General features: G+C 26.3%; 1 protein-coding gene across 1 annotated transcript in view; it reads right to left on the reverse strand.

The window, feature by feature from the left end:
- Positions 1-26,407, reverse strand: part of LOC100205079 (alsin) — a 97,372-nt gene extending 70,965 nt beyond the window's left edge. Inside the window, exons 1-2 of the mRNA XM_065799037.1 lie at positions 25,338-26,407; positions 11,149-11,662 (exon numbers count right to left, since the gene is read on the reverse strand). Of these exons, the coding sequence (XP_065655109.1) occupies positions 11,149-11,662; positions 25,338-26,322 (1,499 nt within the window). The 5' untranslated portion in view covers positions 26,323-26,407. The remainder of the gene's footprint in view (positions 1-11,148; positions 11,663-25,337) is intronic.
- Between the last annotated feature and the right edge of the window lie 1,397 nt (positions 26,408-27,804).

The following is a 27,804-nucleotide window of genomic DNA, read 5'->3' on the forward strand; positions in this document are numbered from 1 at the left end:
TGTAGTTTTTGGTATTGAAAAAAAATAAAAAAGCTTAAAGTACTCAAAACTAAAAACTTGTTTAAAATAATAAAGTTAAAGGTTTTTAAAACCCTTTCATATGTATAAGAAATTAAACCTGAATATAATTATTGTTTAGTTGTATCTTTATATACAAATACAGTGTATATGTATATATATACATACATATATATATATATTTATATATATATATATTTATATATAATATAAACGTATATAAATATAGGTATATAAATGAAGCAGATTTATACAAAAAAATACTTTAAAGTTATTTAAGCACGTCAAATTAAGGAAATATAAATGTAAATAGTAAATAGTAAAAATTGAGAAGTAAATAGCAATGGAAAAAAGTGTACTAGAAAAAAATGCAGAGAACTAAACATTTAAAAATAAAAACTACAGAAAAACAATTGTCTGTACTAAAGTAATCAAATTAAAAACTTACGATTAAACAAAAGCACATCTTATCTATTCAAAAACTTATTCGAAGTGTATTTAATATATTTATAATTTAAAATAATATACAAAGCATTTCGCATAGTATAATAATTTTTAAAAAACCCAATGTATAAACATATTCTCCTTTTCAAATTTTCAGACTTTTTCTTTCTCTTTAAGATTTTCTTTTTTTAGATAAGTTATCTTTAAATTTTTTCATTTAATGTCTTTTTCTTTTCAGCGCCATTTTTGCAATGCCTTAAGTTATTAAAAAAAAATTGCCATGGTCAAGTATTAAAAACAAAATATTTTAAGCGTGGTCAGGAATGGCATTCGATTGCATTTCTCTGACATGTTCGCCAATCTTGAGTATTTATTGGATAAATGGTCCGGAACAAAAAAGTTGATTATTTTGAGCTCTGTATATGTGTGTATATATATATATATATATATATATATATATATATATATATATATATATATATATATATATATATATATATATATATATATATATATGGCAATGCTGACCTAACTGCCAACCTAAAAGTGCTTGAGGTCAGCAAAAAATTGCCGACCTCGTTTCTATGTTTTAGGGTAAGACCTTTGAATCAAATAATTTTTGCCAACCTGATGCCGATCTCTAAAAGATTGAGGTCGGCAAATTATTGCCGACCTGACTTTTCTTAATTCTGAGGGTTGTGTATATATATATATATATATATATATATATATATATATATATATATATATATATATATATATATATATATATATATATATATATTTGTTGAAAAACATAAAAATCTAATACCTGAACGAATTACTACCAATTTCATTATAGAATCAGCATCATTTATTTTAAAAAACAATAATTTCCTCTTTGATAATCAATTATTTCACCAAATCACAGGTACAACCATGGGTACAGACTTTGCACCAGACTATGCATGTCTTTCGATAGGTTTCTTAGAAGAAACAATTCTTTTTCCAAAAATTCTACCAAGATTTTTTTCGAATGACGAGGTTTATACTATTGAACAGTTCTACTTTAGATATGTTGATGATGGTTTTAACATATGGCCTAAACACTTAGATATAAACAAATTTAAATTATCACTCGCCGAATTAAACAATTCAATTACCTTCACAATTGACTATGGCATTGAATTAGTTGAAAAAGAAAATATTTATAATATAATTAATTTTTTAGACAATTCTGTTATTCTACAAAATAATAAATATATCAAAACTGACATATTTTATAAAGAAACAAACACACACGATTATCTTAATTTTAACAGTCATCATCCTTACCACACCAAAAAGAACATCCCTTATAGTCTTGCAAAAAGAATAATTGTATTTACATCTGATTATATCACCAAAAAACCTGCGTTTAGCAGAGCTTAAATTATGGCTGAAAGAATGTAATTATCCAGACATTGTTATTGAAAAAGCATTTCATAATGCAAAACTACAAGGACCAGCTCAACAAAAGAAACCTAATGAAGTCGTTCCTTTAGTCACTACATTTTACAGCAACCTAAATTGCCAACCTATATTAACTAAAACCAAACTTCTACTCAGTTTATCCACCAGTGAAAGAATACAAAAAATATTTTCTAACATAAATCCTGTAATAGCTTACAAACAACCACCACATTTACTGAGACAACTTACTTCCGCTAAATTTAATTCCACAACATCTAATAACAAAAAGATAGGAATTTTTAAATGTAATGATAGTCGTTGCAAAATTTGTTTATTTTACCTACAAGAGGTAAATAATTTCATAACATCCAACGGTACTATTTGGAACATTAAAAGTCATATTACTTGTAGCAGCAAGAATGTCATTTATTATCTAAAATGTTTGTCTTGTAATGGTCAATCAACGTATACTGGAAAAACAAACAATTTGAGAAATCGCACTAATGGTCATATTTCAAGTTGCAGAACTGGCCATTCAACAGACAGGTTTGACAATCATGTATATGATTGCCAACGTATAAATAAAAAAATTATAGAACCATTTTTCCAGCTTTTTGTATTTCTGGAACTTAAAAGTGATAAAAATTTATTATCTTATGAAAGTCATTTGCATAAACAAAAGCATGATACTTTTAACTAACACTTCCTGTTTTAAAAAATATTAGACAATGGTAACTAATAGCAACAATACATTAATTGATTAAAAAATACTTTTGTAACAAAAAATAAATAAATTTGTACATAACAGCACTTAAACTAACACTACTGATGAAACATTGAAAGGCCTCTAGTGTTAAATATATTTTGTACTAATTTCTTACAAACCTTTAAAGAAATATATAAAAATTTTTTTTTTGAAGTTGAGATTTTGTTTGACATACATTTTTCATTGTATATATATATATATATATATATATATATATATATATATATATATATATATATATATATATATATATATATATATATATATATATATATATATATATATATATATAAATATATATATATATATATATATATATATATAAAATAGTAGAAAATCACTTAACAAAATTTTTTTTTTATTTAACTGTGTGTTTCATCAAAAAGACTCATCAAAAATGAACGATCAAATAATTAAAACATCAATTTATACCAAAAATTAAATTACAGGAAGTCGCAAATGTTTTAACTACTGTAAATTTTTACACATTTGTGGAATATGCTGACACTATTATAAAAAAGAATTCTTTAGAATTGATTACTTTTGCTTTTTTTAAAAAAATATTTTTTAAAAAGGAAGGGTTTAACGTAATTATTATTTGAGCTCACTTATTTTTATAGTTTATTAGGAACTTATTTTTGTGCCTGCATTTAGAAATGAATTCTGATATTTTGTTTAATAAACATTCTTGGTTTGCATGTGAAATAATTTCTAATTTTTCTTGTAGGCATAGTATGCATTTTTTGGAAATATTATTATATGCAGGTGCTGTTTTGAGGATGGACCAATTCAGTATAAAATCAACAATATTTTTATCTTTTAATTCCCATATATATTTTGACAGCATGGTGTCTTTTAAGTACTTTTTATTTTTAAAGGATTGCTTATGATTGGCAAAACGCTTTTTCCATTCACCCTCTGCTATGCCAATAAATTGTTTATCAGGTACATTTTTAGAGGAAAGAATGTACCTGATAAAACGATTTGAAAACTGAAACTTTTTTTGTTTTTAATTATTCACCTCCCCAAGGCTGATAGGGCCACTACAGTGGAGGAGGCTACTTTTTGTGGTTACGAACCTCTCTCAACGCTATAACTCTGAAACACAAACCTCGATGAACAAGGCCGCTGCGCGGAGAAACAAGTTGAGCGCAGTACTACCAGGGACGTGGTGGGGATCGAACTCGGAACTTCTCGCTTATGAGGCGAACGCTCTACCACAACACCACTACCGCATTAAAACTCTAAAAAATGTAACCAAGCTGTATGCAGATGACACCAAAATTTTTAATAAAATGCTTTCCTGTACATCAACTCTTTTTTGCAATCAGATCTCGATTTAGCTTTTAAGTGGACTAAAGACTGGCTAGTGAAATTTAAAATTTTTTAAATCATGCACTTTTGGCTAAAAGAACAAAAAATCACCCCTTTATACCAATGAACAAAAGTTATACACAACAGAACCTGAAGTGATCTTAGAGTAATCTTATAAAGCAATCTGGATTAGAAAACACTTGGAATTAAGAAAAATAAGGATGGCAAAAAATTGTCAACCTAAAAGCATTTTAGGTTGGCATCAGGTCGGCACATAACTTTGAAACAGGGTTCGACAAAGCAACAAACTTGTAAATGATTAGCATAAAACTTGAATAAAAATAAACGTCTAGTTTGCCGACATTTTTTTCTAATGTCCATACTTGCTTAAAAATTTGAAAAACAAACGAAAGTTTTGCTGATTTTATTTCATCATTTTATTTATTATTAATAAATTGTTTATTTTTCCATTTTTATTGTAATTATTTTATTTAGAACCTAAAAAAAATGTTTGTTTTGCTCTTTTAATTATTTTGTTAGAAATTCGAAAAAAAGTTCTTATATAATTATTATAATTTTTTGTTTACAATTTAAATAAAAGGTTTGTATTTAATAATTTAAATAAAACATTCCTTATGCTTTCCTTTCCTTAAAACATTTCTGTTTTTTTTTGTGGTTATTTTATTGAAAATTAGAATAAAATATTTTCATTCCATTTTTGTTTTGTTTTTATTTTGTATTATTTAATGTGGGCATTAATCAAAATTTAAAAAAGCTTCATTTTTGCAAAAAATTAACACTAAACCATTAAAACCTTTGAACAGAACTGAAATTATGTATCAGGAATGTAAAAGAACTCTATGGCGAGTAACTTGCATAAAAAATTATAAAAGATTATAAACTGCTTTGGGTATTGTTACCATGGAAACCAAATCAATAAAAAGACTTTAAGAAAGGTTATATCTATATAAGATCATAAATTTTAATATAAGATCATAAATTTCAAAATCTTTTAAAACTTATATGACAACCACAGAAAAACAATTAATTTGATCAAGAGATTTTTGTTCATGACAACAGTTGCTATGGTAACAGAAAAAACTGTTTTTCATGGTTACGGGACCTACGAGCAAGGAAAATTTAAAATGCTTTGTCAAATTTATCTATTTGACCCTTAAAAAATCCTGATAAACTTTCAATATGTTCTGAAAAAGATATACCAAGATAACATTTCTCAAATATAAAAATGAAAAATGCTTAAATTCAGCTCGCAAATGTTACATACTGGTTTTACATTTTTAAAGCGAAGTTCTAATTTTTTTTATGTTAAACTACAACAAACTTAATTTTTTTATAAGGTTTGGTTAAACAATAGGTTTTTATTTTGGACCATAATGTTCTATTACAATGTTGGAATATAGTTGCAATATGGTTGCTAAGGGCCTTGCTAAGGTTAATAATTTGACTAGGGGCAAATTTATTGAAAAAAAAAAAGGTAAAAAAAATATATATATATATATATATAAGTATATATATTTTAAAAGTACAGAAATTTCTCTTTAAAAACACATAGAAAAAATTTGATACTTTTCAAAAATTTTGGTTAATGCCCACCTTAAGTTAGAATTTTGGTTTATATTTTATCTATTTTTATTTATTTATTTTCTGTGTTTTTAAATTAACTTGTTCAGAATTCTTATTTTTCATTTTTATTTTTATTATTTTACTTTAATAAAGAATTTAAATAAAAATTTTTATTTTGTTTTGCTGGTGCTGTTTTTTTAAACTATTTTATTAAGATATTAAACAAAACATTTTTTATATTTATTTTAATTATTTTATTTAGAATTAAAATAAAACATATAAAATATATAAAAGATCAAAAGTTCATTTATTCAAAAAGTAAATTACAATTACTATATTGTTGTTATGAGAAAATTCTTACTCGGGTTCATTTATTATTAAAAACAGTTATCTTTTAACTCCTAACATATATATATGTATATATATATGTGTATATATATATATATATATATATATATATATATATATATATATATATATATATATATATATATATATATATATATATATATATATATATATATATATATATATATATATATATATATATATATATCAACCCTCAGAATTAGAGTCAGTATTTGGCAATGTCCACCTAACTGCTGACCTAGAAGTGTTTGAGGTTGGCAAAAAATCGCTGACCTTGTTTCTATGTTACATATATATATACATACATATATATATATATATATATATACATACATATATATATATATATATATACATATATATATACATATATATATACATATATATATATATATATATATATATATATTTATATAAAAAAATATATATATATATATGTTTATGAATGCGTGTTTAGATATAACTATAAATATGTGTTTATATATGACACCACACTGAAATAGTCTGCTGCGGGGGGCTTCAGTACATACATCTTATAGCCTGTCGCAAGGGAGTGCTGATACATCAACTGAGAGTTTGGTCTCTGGCACCAATCTTTTCATTCATTATTCTTAGTTTTTTTCTTCTTTTTCTGAAAACGCTGTATACTATATAATATGTTTAATGATCTTAAACTTTTGAAATTATTAAACAATTTAAGCAAAAGTAAATTGTTATTTTTGATGAAATTTTTATGATCGCTATAAATATTATATGAACTTCAAAAGAAATGTTTCCTAGTTTTTATTTCAAATTCATTTCATTCAAAAAAATTCAAATCATAAAAATTCATTACCATTTAATTGACTAATTTTTTTTTTTCTGTCTTTTAATTCATAAAAAAAAAAAAAATTAGTTAACTAAATAAAAAAAATCTCATACTATGTTTATTTTAACAATCGAAACTATTTTTTATCATTTTGTATTTTTGCTTTTTTAGTAATATTTTTGCGCTTTTTTTATACTGTAAACTAAAGATTGTCATGGTCTCAAAACTATTTTTATTTCAATGATCAAAAACATTTAGTTGCTTATTTAATAATTTCAACTTTCTTTTTTTAAAGGTATTTAAATTTTTATTATTAAATTTGCCTTTAAATTCTTCTCAATCAAATTGGGAGATTGGGAGAACAAAAATCTTTTTTTTTTCCAAAAGTAGAAGTAAAAAAATAGAAGAAAGCTGTTGTATGCAACGCTATATATAGCTATATATATGTATATATGTATATATATATATATATATATATATATATATATATATATATATATATATATATGTATATATATATATATATATATATATATATAGAGATATATATATATACATATATGTATATATATAAATATATGTATATATATATACATAAATATATATATACATATGTGTATATATATATATAATATATATTTATAATATATATATATATATATTAGGGCTGTCCAAAAAAAATTTTTTTTTCAGATTTGATTGCATAGTTGTTTATTTTGTGCCATTTGACATAGTAATTAACTGTGCAAAAAATCTTTCCAATCAGATAATGTTTAGGGGGTGCTCAATGACCATAAAGTTTTACGAAAAATGTGAAAAACATGGAAAAAGTAACAAAGTTCCACAAATTTCTAAAACCCGGTTAATTAGATTTTTCAGATTTGATCAGTTTTAATTATCTCTAAATATTAAATTCTGAATACAAATTACAATCCACATCCACTTTAGACTGGTTTATTAGCAGAGAAATTAATGAAATAAAATACTGCAATACGACTAAAGTTCTGCGGTTTTTGTTATATCAGAATTTTTCCAAAATAAAACACTAGGATTTTTGACTCTTTGTCATTGATTAAAATACGATTTATAAACAAAAAAACAAACATGCAATTAACATTTAATTATCGTAATGTTATAGTTCGTGCAATGTTAATGCTAGCGAGGACTATAACTCTTCAGAGTACACTTTCTGGCATCTGGCACTCGCTTTCTGTGATCCTCAACCACCTGAATTAACCTCTGCATTTCAGATTCATTCTTTGTAATCGATTCATTAAACATCGACATTAAAGCCACAGATCGTTCGGCAGCATCATTTACGACTTTCAATGAATATACTAAATTTTTTCCTTCTTGGTATTCTGGGGAATCATTCCAGGTAGCTGGATCGTTGTTGAACAGAAAATCAATATCAACCATCATTGACCGCAACGCACTTGCTGAAACTGATGTCACCAGCATGTCCAGAGATTTCTTCTCTAGACTTTCAATGTTCTTTAATTTGATCAACCTTTCAGACCAGTTCTCACCGTGAAATTTCATGTTGGAAATCATTTTTCGCTTCTCTTCCGTTTGAAGTTTGTTTGAAAACAAAGCTAGTGGGACCAATTCTGGTGAAAGGTACTACAAATGGTTTTGAAAGTTCTTGACTGCTGCTTCGGAAATCGTTTTATTCACAACTGCAAACTGCTTAAGTTGCTGAAACAGAAACAAGTCATTAACTGGAGCATCGCTGGCATTTGTGCATGATATCCAAGATTTTACATAAACCAGACTAGCAAATAAGCAAAATTCACAGAGATTTTTTTCCTCTTTTGTGGTCAACTTGAACTCTTCACGAAATAAATAAATCTTGGCCATCCAGCGAGCCATGTGATAAGCACCAGGGATCTTGAAATGATAATTTTTCTCTTCTTGATCAGGCAGTTTTCCAAGTATTAACAGACAGAGATCCATGATTTCTTTGTAGTCATCCCTTGGCATTTTAACATGCAGGTTTTCTTTGAGGAATGCAATCACTTCATTTTGTAGTTCTTGCACCAGGGGTATTTTCATTCGAATGTCATCCAGAGGTTTAAAATTTCCTTGATTAACTTTGGGCCAATATTGCTGAAATCTCTGGAAAAGAGGTATGTTGGGACCAGATGATGGTCCAAATAGTGATCCAAACACTCCTGCTACTATGATCTCATGAACATGGTGTCTGCAAGCGAAATATAACAAATTTCTACCTATATGTTTCTCTAGAACTACACATGCACAATTTTTGGAGCCAGTGTTAGAGGCTGTAGTATCAAAACTCATTCCAATAACATCACCAATTATGTCCCAGAAATTAAGCAGATGAATAACTGCTTTTGCTTGGGCTTTTCCAGTTCCAGCTGATAGTTTTGCTATTCCAAGTATTTTGTCAACATTGTGACCTGTCACACCTACAGATAGCCGGTCAATATTTGCTTTAGGGGCTGCAGAATTTGTACGATCTATCTTCAGTTTGCCATCCCAGTGGACGATTAATGGTGGTTTGTCCAAATCGCAGAATTCAGTTCGAACAGTGGCTTCAATATTTGATCGATGATAGGTTCGTTTTCTACGGACTGTAGAACGTGACAATGATCCATCATCGAGGTTCTGTCCACCAGCCCTTGCAATTGCTGCTGCTAGTATAGTAAATTTTGTGTCAGATAGATTAATTCTGTCTAATGTTGATGAAACATCAGGCGAGTCAAGAATTGTATCTAAGATACATTGTCGTTTTGGAGTACTTGCTAAACTTGATTCAGCTGACCCTGAAGAACTTGCTTTACTGACTTGTTGTCTGTAATAAACAGGGATTTCTATCTCAAAATCTCTATCAACCATTTTGTCATTATCAACAGCATCGTTATCGTTGTCATCACTATAACTTTCGTCATGTAAAGGTTCAATAACAGGAACTATTGCACTCGCACCAGATTGTCTTTGCTCTTCTTTTAGCTTTCGTTCTCTCTCTGCTTGTTTCCTTGCTTCATTTCTTTCTTCTAATTTTGAAAGTTCTTTGTCCTCTCCAAACATCACCATTTTTCTCTGACATCTCTGATCCAATAAAAATTCTTTATCTTCTTCAATTCTGATCATGGTTTCAGCATCCTTGTGGGCAATGTCAAAAAGTAGGCCAATGGTGTCTGTAAATGATTTCTCTCTCGATTTCTGAGAATCTGACAATCTGGATTTTTTTTTTTTTATTAATTTAAATTCCTGGACTAAAGTTTTCAACTTTAAGACTACATTCGGATGAAATGCTGTCGGAATACGGGCTTTATTCCAAATAATAATCAGTTCATCAACAGTTGTTTTAAGACTTTCAGGCACTGACTTTTTGGTTGAATTAAGATGATAAAAAAATGTTTTTAAAACATCAGATGTTAAGGGAAGAACTTTATCTGGAAGATTTGGCTCTGGTTGTCCAATTAAAAAAATTTTGGTTTGAAGTCGTGTAGAGATAGCAACACGAGATGATGCTGCCATTTCAATGATAACTGAAATATTATGAGAAAATCAAAACTCAATACCATATTATACAAACTTATCATTCAGTTGTTGGTTTATGCAGCTGCAGCAATATATTATAATAATTATTACTAAAGAAATTAAATAAATATTTTCAAATTAGAAATTATTATTATCTGCACTTAATAACAAACAATACACTACCAGACTACCATGCTAGTTTTCTGTAATAGGTTACTAAGGTTAGGTACTATCAAAATATTAATACATTTGTTGTCAAACTGAAATTCCAAATAAAAATAATATTTATACTTGTAAACCTTTTTATTCTGTTTGAACAAATTCTAAATTGAGTTAAATAATAGTATTAAAATTATGAATACAAATTTTAACAAAATGATATAAACACAGTTGTTTTAAACACTAGCAGACATTTTTTAGTCTGGTGCCCTGATGACAGTTAATCTGCTGCACTTTAATTAATCTATATAGCACGCAATCAGACAATATTTTAGTGGAAAAAATCTAACTAACCAGGTTCTAGAAATTTTTGGAACTTTGGAACTTTTTACACGTTTTTGACGTTTTTCGTAAAACTTTATGGTCATTGAGCACCCCCTAAACATTATCTGATTGGAAAGATTTTTTCCACAGTCAATTACTATGTCAAATGGCACAAAATAAACAACTATGCATTCAAATCCGAGAAAAATTTTTTTTTCCTGTGTTCACATGAACAGCCCTAATATATATATATATATATATATTTATATATATATATATATATGTATATATATATATATATATATATATATATATATATGCATATATATATACATACATATTTATTTTATAATAATCAAAATAATTTAAAAATTCCTAGTATTTTATATATCCTAAAATTTTGTAAAAACATAAACCTAACCTGTTACTTAGATCGCCAAGTCCAAGTTGACCATAAGTATTTTTTCCCCAACTCCATACTTCAGTGTTGGTACTCCCCTTAACATTGTCTTCTTCGTTATCAATTAAATGAAATAAAGCGATTCCAGACCTTATATTGGTCATAGAACGTTGTGACAGTCCAATGCTGCCTTTTTTTATAAAAGATTTATCATCATCTTCAAATAATGATTTTCGCCCAGAAAATATTGTAGAACTTGCAACATCATCACTTTTTTCTGAACTAATGTAGGAATTAATTGAACTTGTTGAAGCATTCATTATAGGAGTAGCTGATGAAGAGTTCACGTCCAAAGCAGAAAAAAAGCACGATGATGATTCTTGAACATTTGAGCTTAATGTGTGGTCATTTTCTGATTGCTGAATAATGTTTTCCTGGAATGTTGGTAGACCATGAAGGGCTAAGTTTCTATTAGTTTCTTTTAGTGTGTTATGCCTTGATAATACTCTTAAATCAAGCTCTGACACAAAACTATCTTCATAAATAAATGAGAATATGAATTATTTATCAAAAATTTATATAGCAAATAACAATAATATTTATAATACAAGTTCTAAGTTTAAAAAACATCAGCATTATTAGAGACATTTTAGTGTAGCCGTTAATTTTTTGTCCCCGTAAGCATCATTTTTTTTTTTTTTAAAATGTCCCCGTAAGCAACTTTTATAGAGAGCAAAAAGTACATACATCGACTATCAAATAGCATGACTCCCAAGGGAGTGCTGCTAAACCGACTGAGGGTTTGGTTTGGGTAAGCATCAAGGTCAGCCTTAGGGTTAGGGTTACGCCAAGGTTTAAATATGGTTATATTACTGTAGTTAAATGTTTTTGCTAAAAGATGAAAATATAAATGAAATATAATATATGATAATTAAATAAAAATAACAATAATCAATATAAAAAATATATTTTTAAAATAAAATAATAAATTTAAATATGTATAAATTAAGATAGAAATAAAATTAAAATTAAAAAAAATATCTAAATATGATAAGAATAGTATAAAAAAAGTAAAAAAAAACAACAAAATGGGAACAAAAAAAACATGTCCCTGTAAGCGCCGACTAGGAGTGTATATACATATACATATATACATATATATATAAATATATATATACATATTTATATATATATATATATATATATATATATATGCATATATACATATATATATGTATATATATATATGCATATGTATATATACAGATATATATATATATATATGCATATATATATAAATACATATATATATGTATACATATATATATATACATATATATATATATATTTATATATATATATATATATATGTATATATATTTATATATATATATATGTATATATATATTATATATATGTATATGTATATATATATTATATATGTATATGTATATATATATTATTGTATATGTATATATATATTATATATATATATATATATATATATATATTATATATATATATATATATGTATATATAAATGTATATATATACATATAACAATATGTATATATATATACATATAACAATATGTATGTATATATATATATATATATATATATATATATATATATTATATATATATATATATATATTGTTGCATAACGGAAAAGCGTAATAAAAGTAAATGTTATTTTACTCAATATACATATTTACATTGCTAAAAGTTAAATTATATCAGTTGCGTATTTTAAAGTACCATATTTTATTGTATTTAATTTGAAACCATGTTAAAAATCCTTTAAAGTTTTTATCTTCATAAAATATTCATAAAATATTTTTAAATTAAACAATATTGTTATAAAAAACATTCATAAAATTTAAATACATTATTTGAAAAAAAAAAGTTTCTTCTTAAAAAACTATTCAAATATTTTATTGAAATGTATACTATTTAATTCTTTAAGCATTCTTAACACAACATTATTGCTTTCTCATAATTAATTATTTTTTTAATAAGGGGGCAATAGTTTATGGGTGAATTTTTTAACGGACAAAAAATTTACAAAAAATAAACTATTTTGCCTACAGCTTAATTATAGTTTATTCGGCAATGCATTTATATACAGTTATAAATGTGTTAAGCACTTTAGTATATAGTACTTATTAGTATATATTATTCATAATGGAATAAAAAAAATTTACAAATTTTAATAAAAATAAATTTTATTGTAATAATGTTTAATAATAAATTAGATTTAAATATAATAAATTAATTTAAATCAAAAAACGAAAAGTAGATAAAAATTTGTTTATTAACTACAACTATTAACTACTACTGTTTTTTTATGAAAAAAATAAATTATTTCACAATTGCGGTGAAAATGTTTTTTTACAACAATTACTTACTAATTAACAATTAATTACTGCTTTTTGTTGTTGCATAAACTATTTCTGCTTGTTGTTGTTGCATAAACTATTTCAAAAGTATTTAAAAGTTCCAATTAAAAAAAGTTTTTGCCTAATGTAAATGGCTTAATGCTTAGTTAAAATCACCATTTCATATGTAAAATGCGAAGTTAGGAGATTTTTATTAAGAATATTAACATAAACCTTAAAACCCATAATTTCATCAATAAACTCCAACTTTCCTTTCCAAATATAAATTATTCCACACGATAAGATTGCCTCAACTAATTTTTTTTTTTCCTTAAATGCAATTGAGTGAGAATGTTATACCTTTTTTTTCATACTTTTTGAGCACCATCAAAAAATTCACAAAATTTTATTTTGATTTACCAAGTCCACAAAACTTTCTTCCAATACTATCAAATCATCAAACATTACACTTATTTCTTAACAAACACAGTCTAGTGTCTGAATAACAAACACAGTCTAGTGTCTGAATGGGTTTATGACAGGAATAGTTTTTTTTGAAGACCTTTTGCCTTTAATCCACTCTTTATTTTGAATAGTAATTGGGCTCACTTGAATTCCAAATTCTTTTTCAAAAATCTCGATGCTTTAGCGCTATGTGAATAAAAATCAATTTATTCACACCTAAATAATTTTTTAATAATTTCTGGATGCCATTTTATGCTGATCTATGCTAATTTTTCTCACGTCATACTTTTTAATCAAGTTGCTTATGATTGCAACCATTTGCTAAACTCTTTTTCAAACATTCAATAACTTTAACTTCATTTAAAAAATATGTTGATGGTGACTCATTAAATAATAATAAACCTAAAACTATTCTTTAAAAACATTTTTTTAATAATTACTTAGAAAAGAAAGTTAATTTTTTATTTTTTTTATTTCTTAAGCCATTCAAAATTGTGATTAAATGTGGTTTCAGAGTAAGCAAAAAAGTATTTATAAAAAACTTTTTTCTCTGAAAAAAAACTGAGAACACTTGATTTTTCATAATAAAATAATTTACTTAGATACATATCTCTCTGACATTATATATATATATATATATATATATATATATATATATATATATATATATATATATATATATATATATATATATATATATATATATATATATATATATATATATAATATATATATATATATATATATATATATATATATTAGTAGTAGAAAATCACTTAACAAAAATTTTTTCCATTTAACACTGTGTTTTATCAACAAAGATTCATCAGAAATGGATGATCAAATTAATAAAACTTCAATTTATACCAAAATTAAATTACAGGAAGTTGCAAATGTCTTAACTACTGTAAATTTTCACACATTTGTGGAATTTGCTGACACTATTATAAAAAGAATTCTTTAGAAATGATTACTTATGCTATTTTTTTAAAAAGGGTAGTTAATGTAAATATTATTTGAACTCATTTATTTTTATAGTTTTTTAGGAGAAACTTATTTTCGTGCCTACATTTAGAAATTAATTCCGATCTTTTGTTTAATAAGCATTCTTGATTTGCATGTGTAATTATTTCAAATTTTTCTTGTAGGCATAGTATGCATTTTTTGGAAATATTGTTATATGCAGGCGCTGTTTTAAGGATAGACCAATTCAGTATAAAATCATCAATATTTTTTTCTTTTAATTCCCATATATATTTTGACAGCATGGTGTCTTTTGAATACTTTTTATTCTTGAAAGATTGCTTATGATTGGCAAAACGTTTTTTCCATTCACCCTCTGTTATGCCAATATATTGTTTATCAGGTACATTCTTAGAGGAAACAACACATTTATATACCACATTTTTTGATAAACAACTTCCACTCATTGGACAATTGATTTTTTGCTTACAATTACAATTTTCTGTAGTTTTTTCATTTAGGATTTCTTTTTTGTTTAACAAAGCCTTATTGTGACCTTTTATAATTCTTTCCATATTTTTTGTGCAACTGTAGCTAACTTTAATTGTATTTCGATTAAAAATTTTATGTAGTTTATTAGATCGCGGGAAATGCTTATCAACCAATTTTAAAAACACTTTTCCTATGTTAGTAGAAACATTTTTGCTATATGGGAGGTTGAACCAAATTACATTTCTAGTTCTATTTCGTTTTTTTATATTCTTTTTTTCGGGGTCAAATTTTAGTTCAAAATTTTCAAAACCACTTTTTTTTAGGGCATCTTCAAATATTCGTTTAGAGGAATTGAATACATTTTCATTTGAGGAGTTTTGGTTTAGTCTGTTATTAATTGAAATCGGGATTTGTTTTAGAACTTGGGGTGGATGGTTAGAGTTAATGTTAATATATAATAGTTCATCGTTTGGTTTTTTGAAAGGCTTATATGAATTTTTAGAGAGGTTAAATGTGACATCAAGAAAATTCACAATTTTTAAATTTATGTTTATTTTGATTTGAAAGCCAATATTTTTAAAAATTTTTATAATATCTTTTCTATTATAAATTATTCTATTATTTATTATATTAAATTTTTAAAAATATTGGCTTTCAAATCAAAATAAACATAAATTTAAAAATTGTGAATTTTCTTGATGTCACATTTAACCTCTCTAAAAATTCATATAAGCCTTTCAAAAAACCAAACGATGAACTATTATATATTAACATTAACTCTAACCATCCACCCCAAGTTCTAAAACAAATCCCGATTTCAATTAATAACAGACTAAACCAAAACTCCTCAAATGAAAATGTATTCAATTCCTCTAAACGAATATTTGAAGATGCCCTAAAAAAAAGTGGTTTTGAAAATTTTGAACTAAAATTTGACCCCGAAAAAAAGAATATAAAAAAACGAAATAGAACTAGAAATGTAATTTGGTTCAACCTCCCATATAGCAAAAATGTTTCTACTAACATAGGAAAAGTGTTTTTAAAATTGGTTGATAAGCATTTCCCGCGATCTAATAAACTACATAAAATTTTTAATCAAAATACAATTAAAGTTAGCTACAGTTGCACAAAAAATATGGAAAGAATTATAAAAGGTCACAATAAGGCTTTGTTAAACAAAAAAGAAATCCTAAATGAAAAAACTACAGAAAATTGTAATTGTAAGCAAAAAATCAATTGTCCAATGAGTGGAAGTTGTTTATCAAAAAATGTGGTATATAAATGTGTTGTTTCCTCTAAGAATGTACCTGATAAACAATATATTGGCATAACAGAGGGTGAATGGAAAAAACGTTTTGCCAATCATAAGCAATCTTTCAAGAATAAAAAGTATTCAAAAGACACCATGCTGTCAAAATATATATGGGAATTAAAAGAAAAAAATATTGATGATTTTATACTGAATTGGTCTATCCTTAAAACAGCGCCTGCATATAACAATATTTCCAAAAAATGCATACTATGCCTACAAGAAAAATTTGAAATAATTACACATGCAAATCAAGAATGCTTATTAAACAAAAGATCGGAATTAATTTCTAAATGTAGGCACGAAAATAAGTTTCTCCTAAAAAACTATAAAAATAAATGAGTTCAAATAATATTTACATTAACTACCCTTTTTAAAAAAATAGCATAAGTAATCATTTCTAAAGAATTCTTTTTATAATAGTGTCAGCAAATTCCACAAATGTGTGAAAATTTACAGTAGTTAAGACATTTGCAACTTCCTGTAATTTAATTTTGGTATAAATTGAAGTTTTATTAATTTGATCATCCATTTCTGATGAATCTTTGTTGATAAAACACAGTGTTAAATGGAAAAAATTTTTGTTAAGTGATTTTCTACTACTAATATAATTGCTCTGTTCTTTTAAGAACATTGAGCACTCTATTGTGTAGAATACTTTTTAAAGTTGTTTAAATATATATATATATATATATATATATATATATATATATATATATATATATATATATATATATATATATATATATATATATATATATATATATATATATATATATATATATATATATATATATATATATATATATATATATATATATATATACATGTATATATCAGGCCTTCTCAGTAGATAAGTGTGATGTGCAATTGCATGCCTTTTTTTATTTAACAGAGTGTTTCATCAATAAATGACCAAATTAATAAAACTTCAATTTATACGAAAAACAAATTACAGGAAATTGCAAATGTCTTAACTACTGTAAATTTTCACACATTTGTGGAATTTGTTGACAATATTATAAAAAGAATTCTTTTAAAATGGTTACTTATGCTTTTTTGAAAAAATATTTTTTAAAAGGGGGATTCAATGTAACTATTATTTGAACTCACTTATTTTTAAAATTTTTTAGGAGAAACTTATTTGTGTGCCTGCATTTAGAAATTTATTCTTATTTTTTGTTTAATAAACATTCTTGGTCCGGACAATCTGTCCAATAAATAATTAAGTTTTACTCAAAGACGGACATGTCTAATAAAAATTACGGAAGTGCAATGAAACCCCATTTCTGACCACACAAAAAATTTTTTTGACAACTTTAGGCGCTTCAAAATTTGTAAGATAAATTATCTAACAAAAAGAAAATCTTGAAGAAAAAAAAATCTAAGCTCAAAAATCTAAAATTTGAACAGGATATAATATTATAAATTAATACAATAAGTTTCCCAGAAATTTGTCATTTTTTGAAATTAAATCAATATCAAAATATGGATAAAACCGCATTACTTAACTTATTAATAGTCTCGTATGGAAATGCTCATCCCGATAAAAAAAAGGCTAATATCCAAAAAGAAGTCCATAGTATATGGAATTTATTAAAAGAAGAGAAACTGGTGCATAAGGATCTTGAATCAAGAGTAATTTATTTAATCAATTAATTTAATGAGAAGGCAATGAAGTTCAAGAGCAAGCAATTATCATTTTGGGCCAATACTCCAAAACAGTCTGCCCCCACGTATACTCCACTTGAATTTGAAAAGAATTCCTCACAGTTTGTTGAGCCCATCAATGAGCGATCTGTTATTAATGATCAACAAAATGCATTAACTTCGCGTTTGTTGACCACGAAAAATCAAAAAAATGCAAGAACATTGGCTCAAGATCGACTAAATTCTGAGATTGCAGCTTTAAATTGTGAAGTTGCTGGGCTGAAGACTAGAAAGAGAAGTGGATTCATTGCTGAAGCTGAAGAGGATGATTTGAAAAAGAAAAAGAAGAAACTAGCTCATCTATGTAAAGAACTGGCCAAAAAAAGTATGATCAAGCTCAACAGAAGAAAACTAGAGAACTGAAAAAAGCTAGAATGGAGGAAATCTGCTTGGAGCATCCAGAAGTCAAAGAAAAACTAAAAATCAGAAAGAAACCTGGTCGACCGTCATTAGAAGTAGATAAACCTCTTCTTTTGAAAGCGATTATGGATATTGCTCTCCATGGTTCGTCCGCTGATGAAAGACGTCGGTCAGAGATTCTTCGGCTAATGGTAGCTTAGCTATGTTTGTTAATATTGTATTTGTTAGAATTTTACTCTTAATTAGTACTTGCACTATTGTAAATATCTTTGAAATGTTAACAACTAATTTCAAGATTTGATTTGAATATACTTTACGAAATAAATTTTTAACCGTTTTCTGTAAAAAAGTTAATTATATCCAAATATATTTCTTTATTATTTAGAGCATTAAAACTCTCGGCAAATTGACATCCAAGATGAGCAAAATTGGATTTGCAATCAGAAAGAGCGCCCTCTATACTCGTCTACTTCCAAGAAGTTACAGAACATTAGAAGGCAAAAGGCACCTCAAAACAGTCCCTTATAGATTGATCAGTCCTCAGAATGAATCTTATTTAAAACATGCTGACGGACTCTTTTGCAGTTCAACTATTAAATATGTGGAAGAAGTTTGTTCTGTTTTAGGGCCAGATGAAGCGTGTTTCATTAGCCAAGACAACAAGGCTATAGTGCCAATTGGAATCATAGCAGCCAAAAAACAGACGCCGTTGTTGATGCATTTGGAGTACCGGGTAACTCTCTCGGACCACGACTAGGTCGTGGCTGCTAAACACGAGCTTATACCATCTGTGTACGCTGGAATTACGATCAAAAAAGATGGTCTCAGAAAAACAGATGCTGTTACTTATTCTGGACCTACCTACATTGCTGTTCGATCAGGAAAACATGCATCCTCAACCGCTTTCGCTCATGGATTAGACTTTCAGCGGCTCTTGGATATCAAAGAATTCAACTCTATTACCAGAGATCCTCAAACTAATATGGTTAAGCCTATTGTTGTATTTAGCGTCGATGGAGGACCCAACAAAAATCCCAGATACCAGAAAGTAATTGAAATCGGGATTCACCATTTCTTGAAGAATAACCTTGACACTCTTTTCATCATAACGAACACTCCAGGCCGCAGTGCATTCAACAGAGCTGAGCGACAAATGGCACCTCTAAATAAAGAATTATCTGGGGTGATTCTTCCACACGAACATTACGAAACTCATCTTGATTTTCAAGGTAATTACATTGACAAAAGTTAATTTGTAAAAATATTAATATAATTTTTAACCTATAATAACCAACATATCTTTTTAAATCAGGCAGGACATTAGATGAAAATTTAGAAAAACAGAACTTTGGTTTTGCTGGACAGGCTTTGGCTGATATTTGGTCTGATCTACAAATTGACGGTTATCCAACCATTGCGGAGTATATTGATCCAGGCAAATCAGAGCTAGAGTCAAGGAGCCTTTTATTACAAGATCAACGATGAATTGCCGATCATCTTTGTACAAGTCAATATTTTACTCAAATTTTAGAAGCTCTTATTTTACTCTAATAAGAGCAAGATTTCTTCTGCCACCTGCCCCTGTCAACCAAACGAGAGACAGGCATAAAGCAGTAGATGTCTCAGAAGGAGCAAAAGAATTGTTTCCATCATCATCTGTCTTTATACTCATCACATCAAACATTGAAAGTATTCTTCCTCGTTCTGCGAAAGGATTTCCAATTTTGCCGTATGATGTGTTTTGTCTATCAATTCAGTCTAGCCTAGCTGATAGAATCTGTAAAAAGTGCAGTATCTACTTTGCCTCTCAAGCTATGTTGAAAAAGCACACTTCTATCCATTTTTCTGCTATAACACTCCTTCAAATCAAAAGGGTCCAACCTGTTCGTATCGCTGCCAAGCGTCAGACAGAATTTTTCTGAACTCTTCTGCAAGGCAGTCATCGCCTTGCAGAAGAGTTCAGAAACTGCTGAATGGTTAGATGAAAATGAAGTTGTCGCAACAAATTTGATTGTACCTCAAGAATATTGTTTCAATCGATGATCACTTCAACAACTTATGGGAACATTATATTAAAGATATATAATACTATTTGCTTAGTTGATTATTTAATGAGATAGCGACTATTATATTATATAATTTGATAAGATCTACTATTATATAAATGTATAATTTAGTCAGAAAAAAAATCGATGGTTTTTAAGCATTTTTATTGTTTTTTAGGGGGGGAGTACACAAAAACTGACATCATATATAACAGGGAGTTGGCCAAAAATTGACAGTTTGACAAAGGGGGAGGGGGAGTCAAAAAATTGAGAAAAAACACAGACATTATTTATGGATGACCCCTAAAGTGAATTAACATATATTAGATTTTTTAAAAGTGAATTAACATATATTAGATTTTTATAAAATTACTATACTATGCAAAATGCTTAAATACATAAATTATTATGTAAATATATTTAATACATAAATTATGCAATTATTAAATATATAATAAAAATGTATAATAAAAATACAAAATTATTAAATATATAAATTACTATGTAATATATTAAAATACATAAATTATTAGGTTTACTTATTACTTTATTACATAAAGTAACAAATTAATTATAATGTTTACAATAAACCCATTTTATTTAAATTATCAAAGAATATTATACATAATTACATTTATATAAATATGAATTTATTATAAAACTTTTCAAACTTTTTCTAGGACTAATTTTATAAACACTTTTAATATCGAAAATTTTTAGCACAAAAACAAATGTTACATAACATCTCAAATTTAATAATGCAGTAAAAAGTACTGGTTTCTATAAGCATTAAAAAAACAATTACTATTATTAAAGTTTTTATAAAATAAATTTGAAATGGGTTTTAAAAGCTAAAATATTTGTTTGGAATTTGTAAAAATCATCAGACAAAAAATAAAATAAATACTTAACTATAAATTTAAATTAATAACTAATTGCAATGTTTTAATATAAAAACCGGGCTACTTAATTCAAAAAAAATGTAATTTGGCGTCTTTTAAAAAATGAATCAACTCAAAAAAATGATATATTTTATTAACATAGCTGTGTGTTCAACTTCAACTTTTGTTTTGTATAAAAAATAAAAAGTTCAAGAAATAAAATTTATATATAATACCGAATTTATTAATAATTTTAGAACAACGAAAATGATTAGAAAATAAATGCACATAAAATATAGGTCAGACAAAATGACCGATAGATATCGTGTTTTACTAGACAAGTGCGGAAATGTTTGGAGCTTATTTCGAGCCTTGTATATCTACATATATATATATATATATATATATATATATATATATATATATATATATATATATATATATATATATATATATATATATATATATACAGTAGTCTCTTGCTTAATTGCGCAAATTTAAACAGGCACTGTGGTGCGCAATTAACTAGGAGTGCGCAAATAAGAAAAAGATAAGAAAATATTTAGCAAACTTAATTATTGACTATATAAACAAATCTTTATTAAGAAATACATTATGAATGACGGAAAAAGTCATCGATTGTAGGCTGATATGCATTCTGCAGCTTTCCTCATTTAATTTTCATAATTACTGACCGTATGTTTGATGATAGTTGTTTGTAGCTATTCATTAATTAATCGTTGTCGTCTTTTAAAATTGCTTTAGCTTTTTTGACATTTTTTATTGCTTGCCAATATCAATCAGAGATAAATGTATAAATTCAATACCTAAGAAGTCTGTACCATCGTTTATCTCATCATTATTAGCTTCTTCTTCATCAGAATTGTTATCCATAGCAACTGCATTATCATTATTTTCTTTGAGAGACAAACAATCTTCAACATCTTCCTTGATTGCTTCAACATACATTGGAGAATCTTCACAGTCAATTGATTCAAAATTGCTGGTATCTTCCGAACTAATCATATTCCCTATTCCTTCAATTTTGTTCAGCAGCAAGAGCATATTAAAAGATGCAAAGTCAGCCTCCTCAGAGCATAGTTCAGTGTTAATGGGACTGGAAATCTGAAACAATTCTGCCTTGGTGAGGCAATTTTTGAGAGATGAAGTCTGAATTGATTTCCAAGCCAAATCAACATACTTAGCAGCGTCAAGAAGATGCGCGGGCTTCCCATATTCAACTCCTGCTGCACCTCTTTTGCACAAAAGACTACTTTCTTTCAGACATTCCTTTGTATTTACATCGAGGCTGTAATATGACAATATGTCTGAGAGATATAGATATTAATATTGCTTCTTAAGAGCCACAATAATCCCTATATCACATGGTTGCTTCCAACTTGTGCAATTTGGAGGGAAGAAAACAACTTTTACAAGATTTTGTAAATAGACAGCTAAATTTAAAATGAAGTTGTTTTAATAAAGATTTCTCAATGAGACTTGACTGATAAATCGTTAAAACTTATTATTATCTGTTTAAAGACTTATCATTTACTTCGATTCGAATTCAAATTATTTATCTATTTACATTCTGATAAAATCATTAACTCAAAATATTTATGATAAAAACTAGTTTTCAACTTAACACAAAAAAATAATAGTTACGTTTTCTGACATAATTACACTTTCAACAAAAAACTCAGTAAATAATTGAAACACAAATATTTTGGGCCTAAACGCGCAATTAACTGGGATGCGCAACTAATTGGGTGCGAGAGACTACTGTGTATATATATATATATATATATATATATATATATATATTATATATATATATATATATATATATATATATATATATATATATATATATATATATATATATAGAACTCTAAGATATTGTCCGAAAGTTTTTTCTTTTAAAAAAAAAATTAAAGACCGGAATTATTTTTTTTTATTAATTGATAGACTGCCTGCCCCAACCAAACCCTCAGTCGATGTAACAGCACTCCCTTGCGGGTTAGGCTAAAAGATAGTAGATGTAGCAGCACTTCCTTGCGGGTCAGGCTATTTGTCAGTTGATGTAGCAGCTTTCCCTTGCGAGTCAGGCTATTTGTCAGTCGATGCAGCAGCACTCCCTTGCGAGTCAGGCTATAAGATAGTCGATGTAGCAACACTCCGCGCATGATTTACAGTAAAAAAAAATAAAAATAAAAACATTTTATTAAAAAAATTAAAAATAAAAACATTTTATTAAAAATAATAAAAATAAAAACATTGTTTATATTGTTAAAAACATTCAGAATGTTTTTAAAACATTCTGGTCAATTAAATTTGCATTTTTGTGGTTTTTTTAAAAACGATTTCTTTGTAATTAAATTAATGGTTTTTACTTTCGTCCAACACGCAAATGTTGGACGAAAGTCAAAAGTAATTAAAAGTGACCTATGTGTTGGCGTAAGAATCAGTTTTTTCCTTTTGCTCTTCCCAAAGACAACAAACTATAGATCTATATATATAAATATATATATATATATATATATATATATATATATATATATATATATATATATATATATATATATATATATATATAACTTGTCAGGGGTTCCTCAAGTGCCTCAATTATCTTATTTTTGACATTTTTTACCCTTTTTGAAACCCATTTTTGTCACACTCGAGCAAGTTTTAAAATTCAAAATAATTCAAAAAAAAACAAGATATACTGAATAAAACGTCTAGCAATAAAATTCATAGCTGTATAGTTTTTTTTTTGTCTTTTGTTAAAGGCCGACCTGGATTTCTCTACCAAAAAACATGTCAACTTTTTCTTACTTTTTTCTGGCATGAATAAATCTGTAATAAATAGCTGTAATTAGAATATCGAGGAGGTAATCTTATTTCCTTTGCTTTTTAAATCAAAATTAAATATCGTTTTTGCTAAAATGTAATTTGCTTAACGTGCAAATACGCGAAGCACAAAAATTTGCATAACTTTGCATTAATAACTTTCATCCAACATTTCCGTGTTGTCAGAAAGTTAAAACCACTAATTTAATTACAAATTAATTGTTTTTTAAAAAAACCACAAAAACGCAAATTTAATTGACCAGAATGTTTTTAAAAACATTCTGAATATTTTAAAACATTAAATGTTTTTAATAATATAAACAATATTTAAAAGTTTTAATAAAATGTTTTTATTTTTTTTACTGTAAATTAGGCACGAAGTGTTGCTAGATCAACTATCTTATAGCCTGACTTATAGCCAAACTGAGGGTTTGGTTGGGGCAGGCAGTCAAAAATAAAAATAAAAATTCTGATCTTGCATTTAATTTTTTTTTTTTTGTGTCAACTAAATACGGAAAAATTTTCTGACAATCAGTTAGGAGTTATATATATAAATATATATATATATATATATATATATATATATATATATATATATATATATATATATATATATATATATATATATATATAATTAATATTTACTGAAGCAGCTTTATTTCAAGGCAAAATGTACTTACATTTTATATTTTGAAAAATGAATATTTTCAAACAGATAAGCTATATATTCAAAACTATTAAATATTAAAAACTCACCTGGATCTGTTGAGCGTAATCTGTTAGAATGAACATCAACTTGAGGATCAGAATGTGACCTTCTCATTGATCTTCTAATAAGGTTGTGATCGTCTTCATCATTTTTGCTGCTATAAAACATACTGTGCAAAAATGGAATTTTAGATGCAGTTGACAAGTCATGATTAGAGCCAGAATAATAACTATTGGAAACAGAGACAGTTCGATAGTTAGGACCTCCTAAATTAAAATGACTCTCTTCAAAATCATCATGTGTAACAATGATACAATGATTCTCTCCACTAGCTAAATTGAATGCTTTTTTATATTGTATTTTCTTAACAATTATAGGATTTGCAACACATTCTTGGTTATTACTTGTATGGCCCACAACCTCTCCTGATCCACAGCACCAAACACATCCCTGAAAATCAATCATAATTGTATATAACTCTCCACAACCAACTTTCCTTATTTTAGGAATATTATCACTTAACGTACTGTCACCAGTGTTCAATGATTTTGAAAATCTAAGTTTTGTTGGAGTATTAATAATTCCTAATATTCCTAACCCACACTGTCCTTTTCTGGAATCACCCCAAGCATATACAGACCCATCTTTACAAATAACAAAGTTATGATTAGCACCACAGCATATACTTTTGACATCTAATCCCTCTAATGACTTTAAATAACAAAGACGCTCACTGTGATCTTCTATATCACCAATACCAAGCTGACCATATGTATTCAGACCTTGGGTATAAATTTTTTTATCATTAGTTAAAAGTAACACATGGTCGTTACCAAGTGCAATAGCTACAACTTTTAAATTCGAAAATAGCTGGCATTGATTAGGGTAGTCCTGTTCAATTCTCCAGATATGAGTAGTTGATTTGCAACCATTTTCACTGCCTGTTTCCATTAGCAGTTTTTTTTCTTGTACTGTCATTTCACGAACAGATATATTGACCAGATCATCATCTTTAATCTCATAATCTCCCATAATTCCATAAAACTAATTTATTACTGCTAACCTTATACAAGTTGTTTTTAATATTTTTGTTGTTAATATTTCAACTGTAGTTCTAAAATGTAGAATTATAGTAAACTATGACTATTATATATATATATATATATATATATATATATATATATATATATATATATATATATATATATATATATATATATATATATATATATTATATATATATATATATATATGTGTGTGTGTATATATATATATATATATATATATATATATATATATATATATATATATATATATATATATATATATATATATATATATATATATATATATACATATATATATATATATAAATATTTATATATATATATATATATATATATATATATATAAATATTTATATATATATATATATATATATATATATATATATATATATATATATATATAAATTTTGTTATTATTATTATTACTATTATTTTATATATATATATACATATGTATATATATATATATATATATATATATATATATATATATATATATATATATATATATATATATATATATACATATATATATATATATATATATATATATATATATATATATATATATATATATATATATATATATATATATATATATATATATATATGTTAAAATACAGTAATGTATTTGGATAAAAAGAAAAACCTTTCAGTCAACTGCAAAATAGTTTTTTATCTATATTTTAAATTGTCAAAGACTTTTAAGTATGTTTAGGCCTTAAGTAAACATTGCTTTTGGTAATGGTATTTATAAATTTACAAAGTTTTACGTACTTCAATTAAAAGTTTAGATTAAAAACTTATGCTAAGTAACGCGCTTTTCTTTATTAAATTAGTACAGCTATAGCTATACTTGTAGTTAGTAGAATTTATAATTATAATATAGTTTTATGTTCCCTATTATAATAAAAATACTTAAAAAATACCTAAGTTAAATACTTATAAAACGGAGGTTATTTAAATATATAGCTTTTTTTATATTGGTCATAGCTCCAAGATTCCGTTAAAAAGTGTCGCATTTACACAAATTGTTTAAAATGCAACTTTAGTAGTAGTATTATGGGGGCTTGACGCCACTTTTGACCACCCTCAGAGAGCACCATTTTTTCACTCTCTCTGAAACCCTATCGGAAAACTTTTTTACACCCCCTTCTTACTTTTTGGTACCCAGCTCTCGGAAAACTTTTTGGTAGTCGGAAAAATTTTTTACACTTTTCCGGAAAATTTTTTGGTACCCTGTAAAAAATTATCAAGTTGTGATGTTACTACTTTACACCGCTCATTGGCAATCACCCCCTCAGAAAACTTTTCCCCTCCATGGTTTAGTACTATTAAGCGGCCATTCCATGGAGGGGAAGCTATTGATTATTATGTTAGCAGCGTGTTGATTGTATTTGTTAATTTTTAATATGCAACACTACGGAAACGCCCTTGCTCGAACTGA

The sequence above is a fragment of the Hydra vulgaris genome, chromosome 06 (genome assembly GCF_038396675.1).
Source record: "Hydra vulgaris chromosome 06, alternate assembly HydraT2T_AEP".
Taxonomy (NCBI): domain Eukaryota; kingdom Metazoa; phylum Cnidaria; class Hydrozoa; order Anthoathecata; family Hydridae; genus Hydra; species Hydra vulgaris.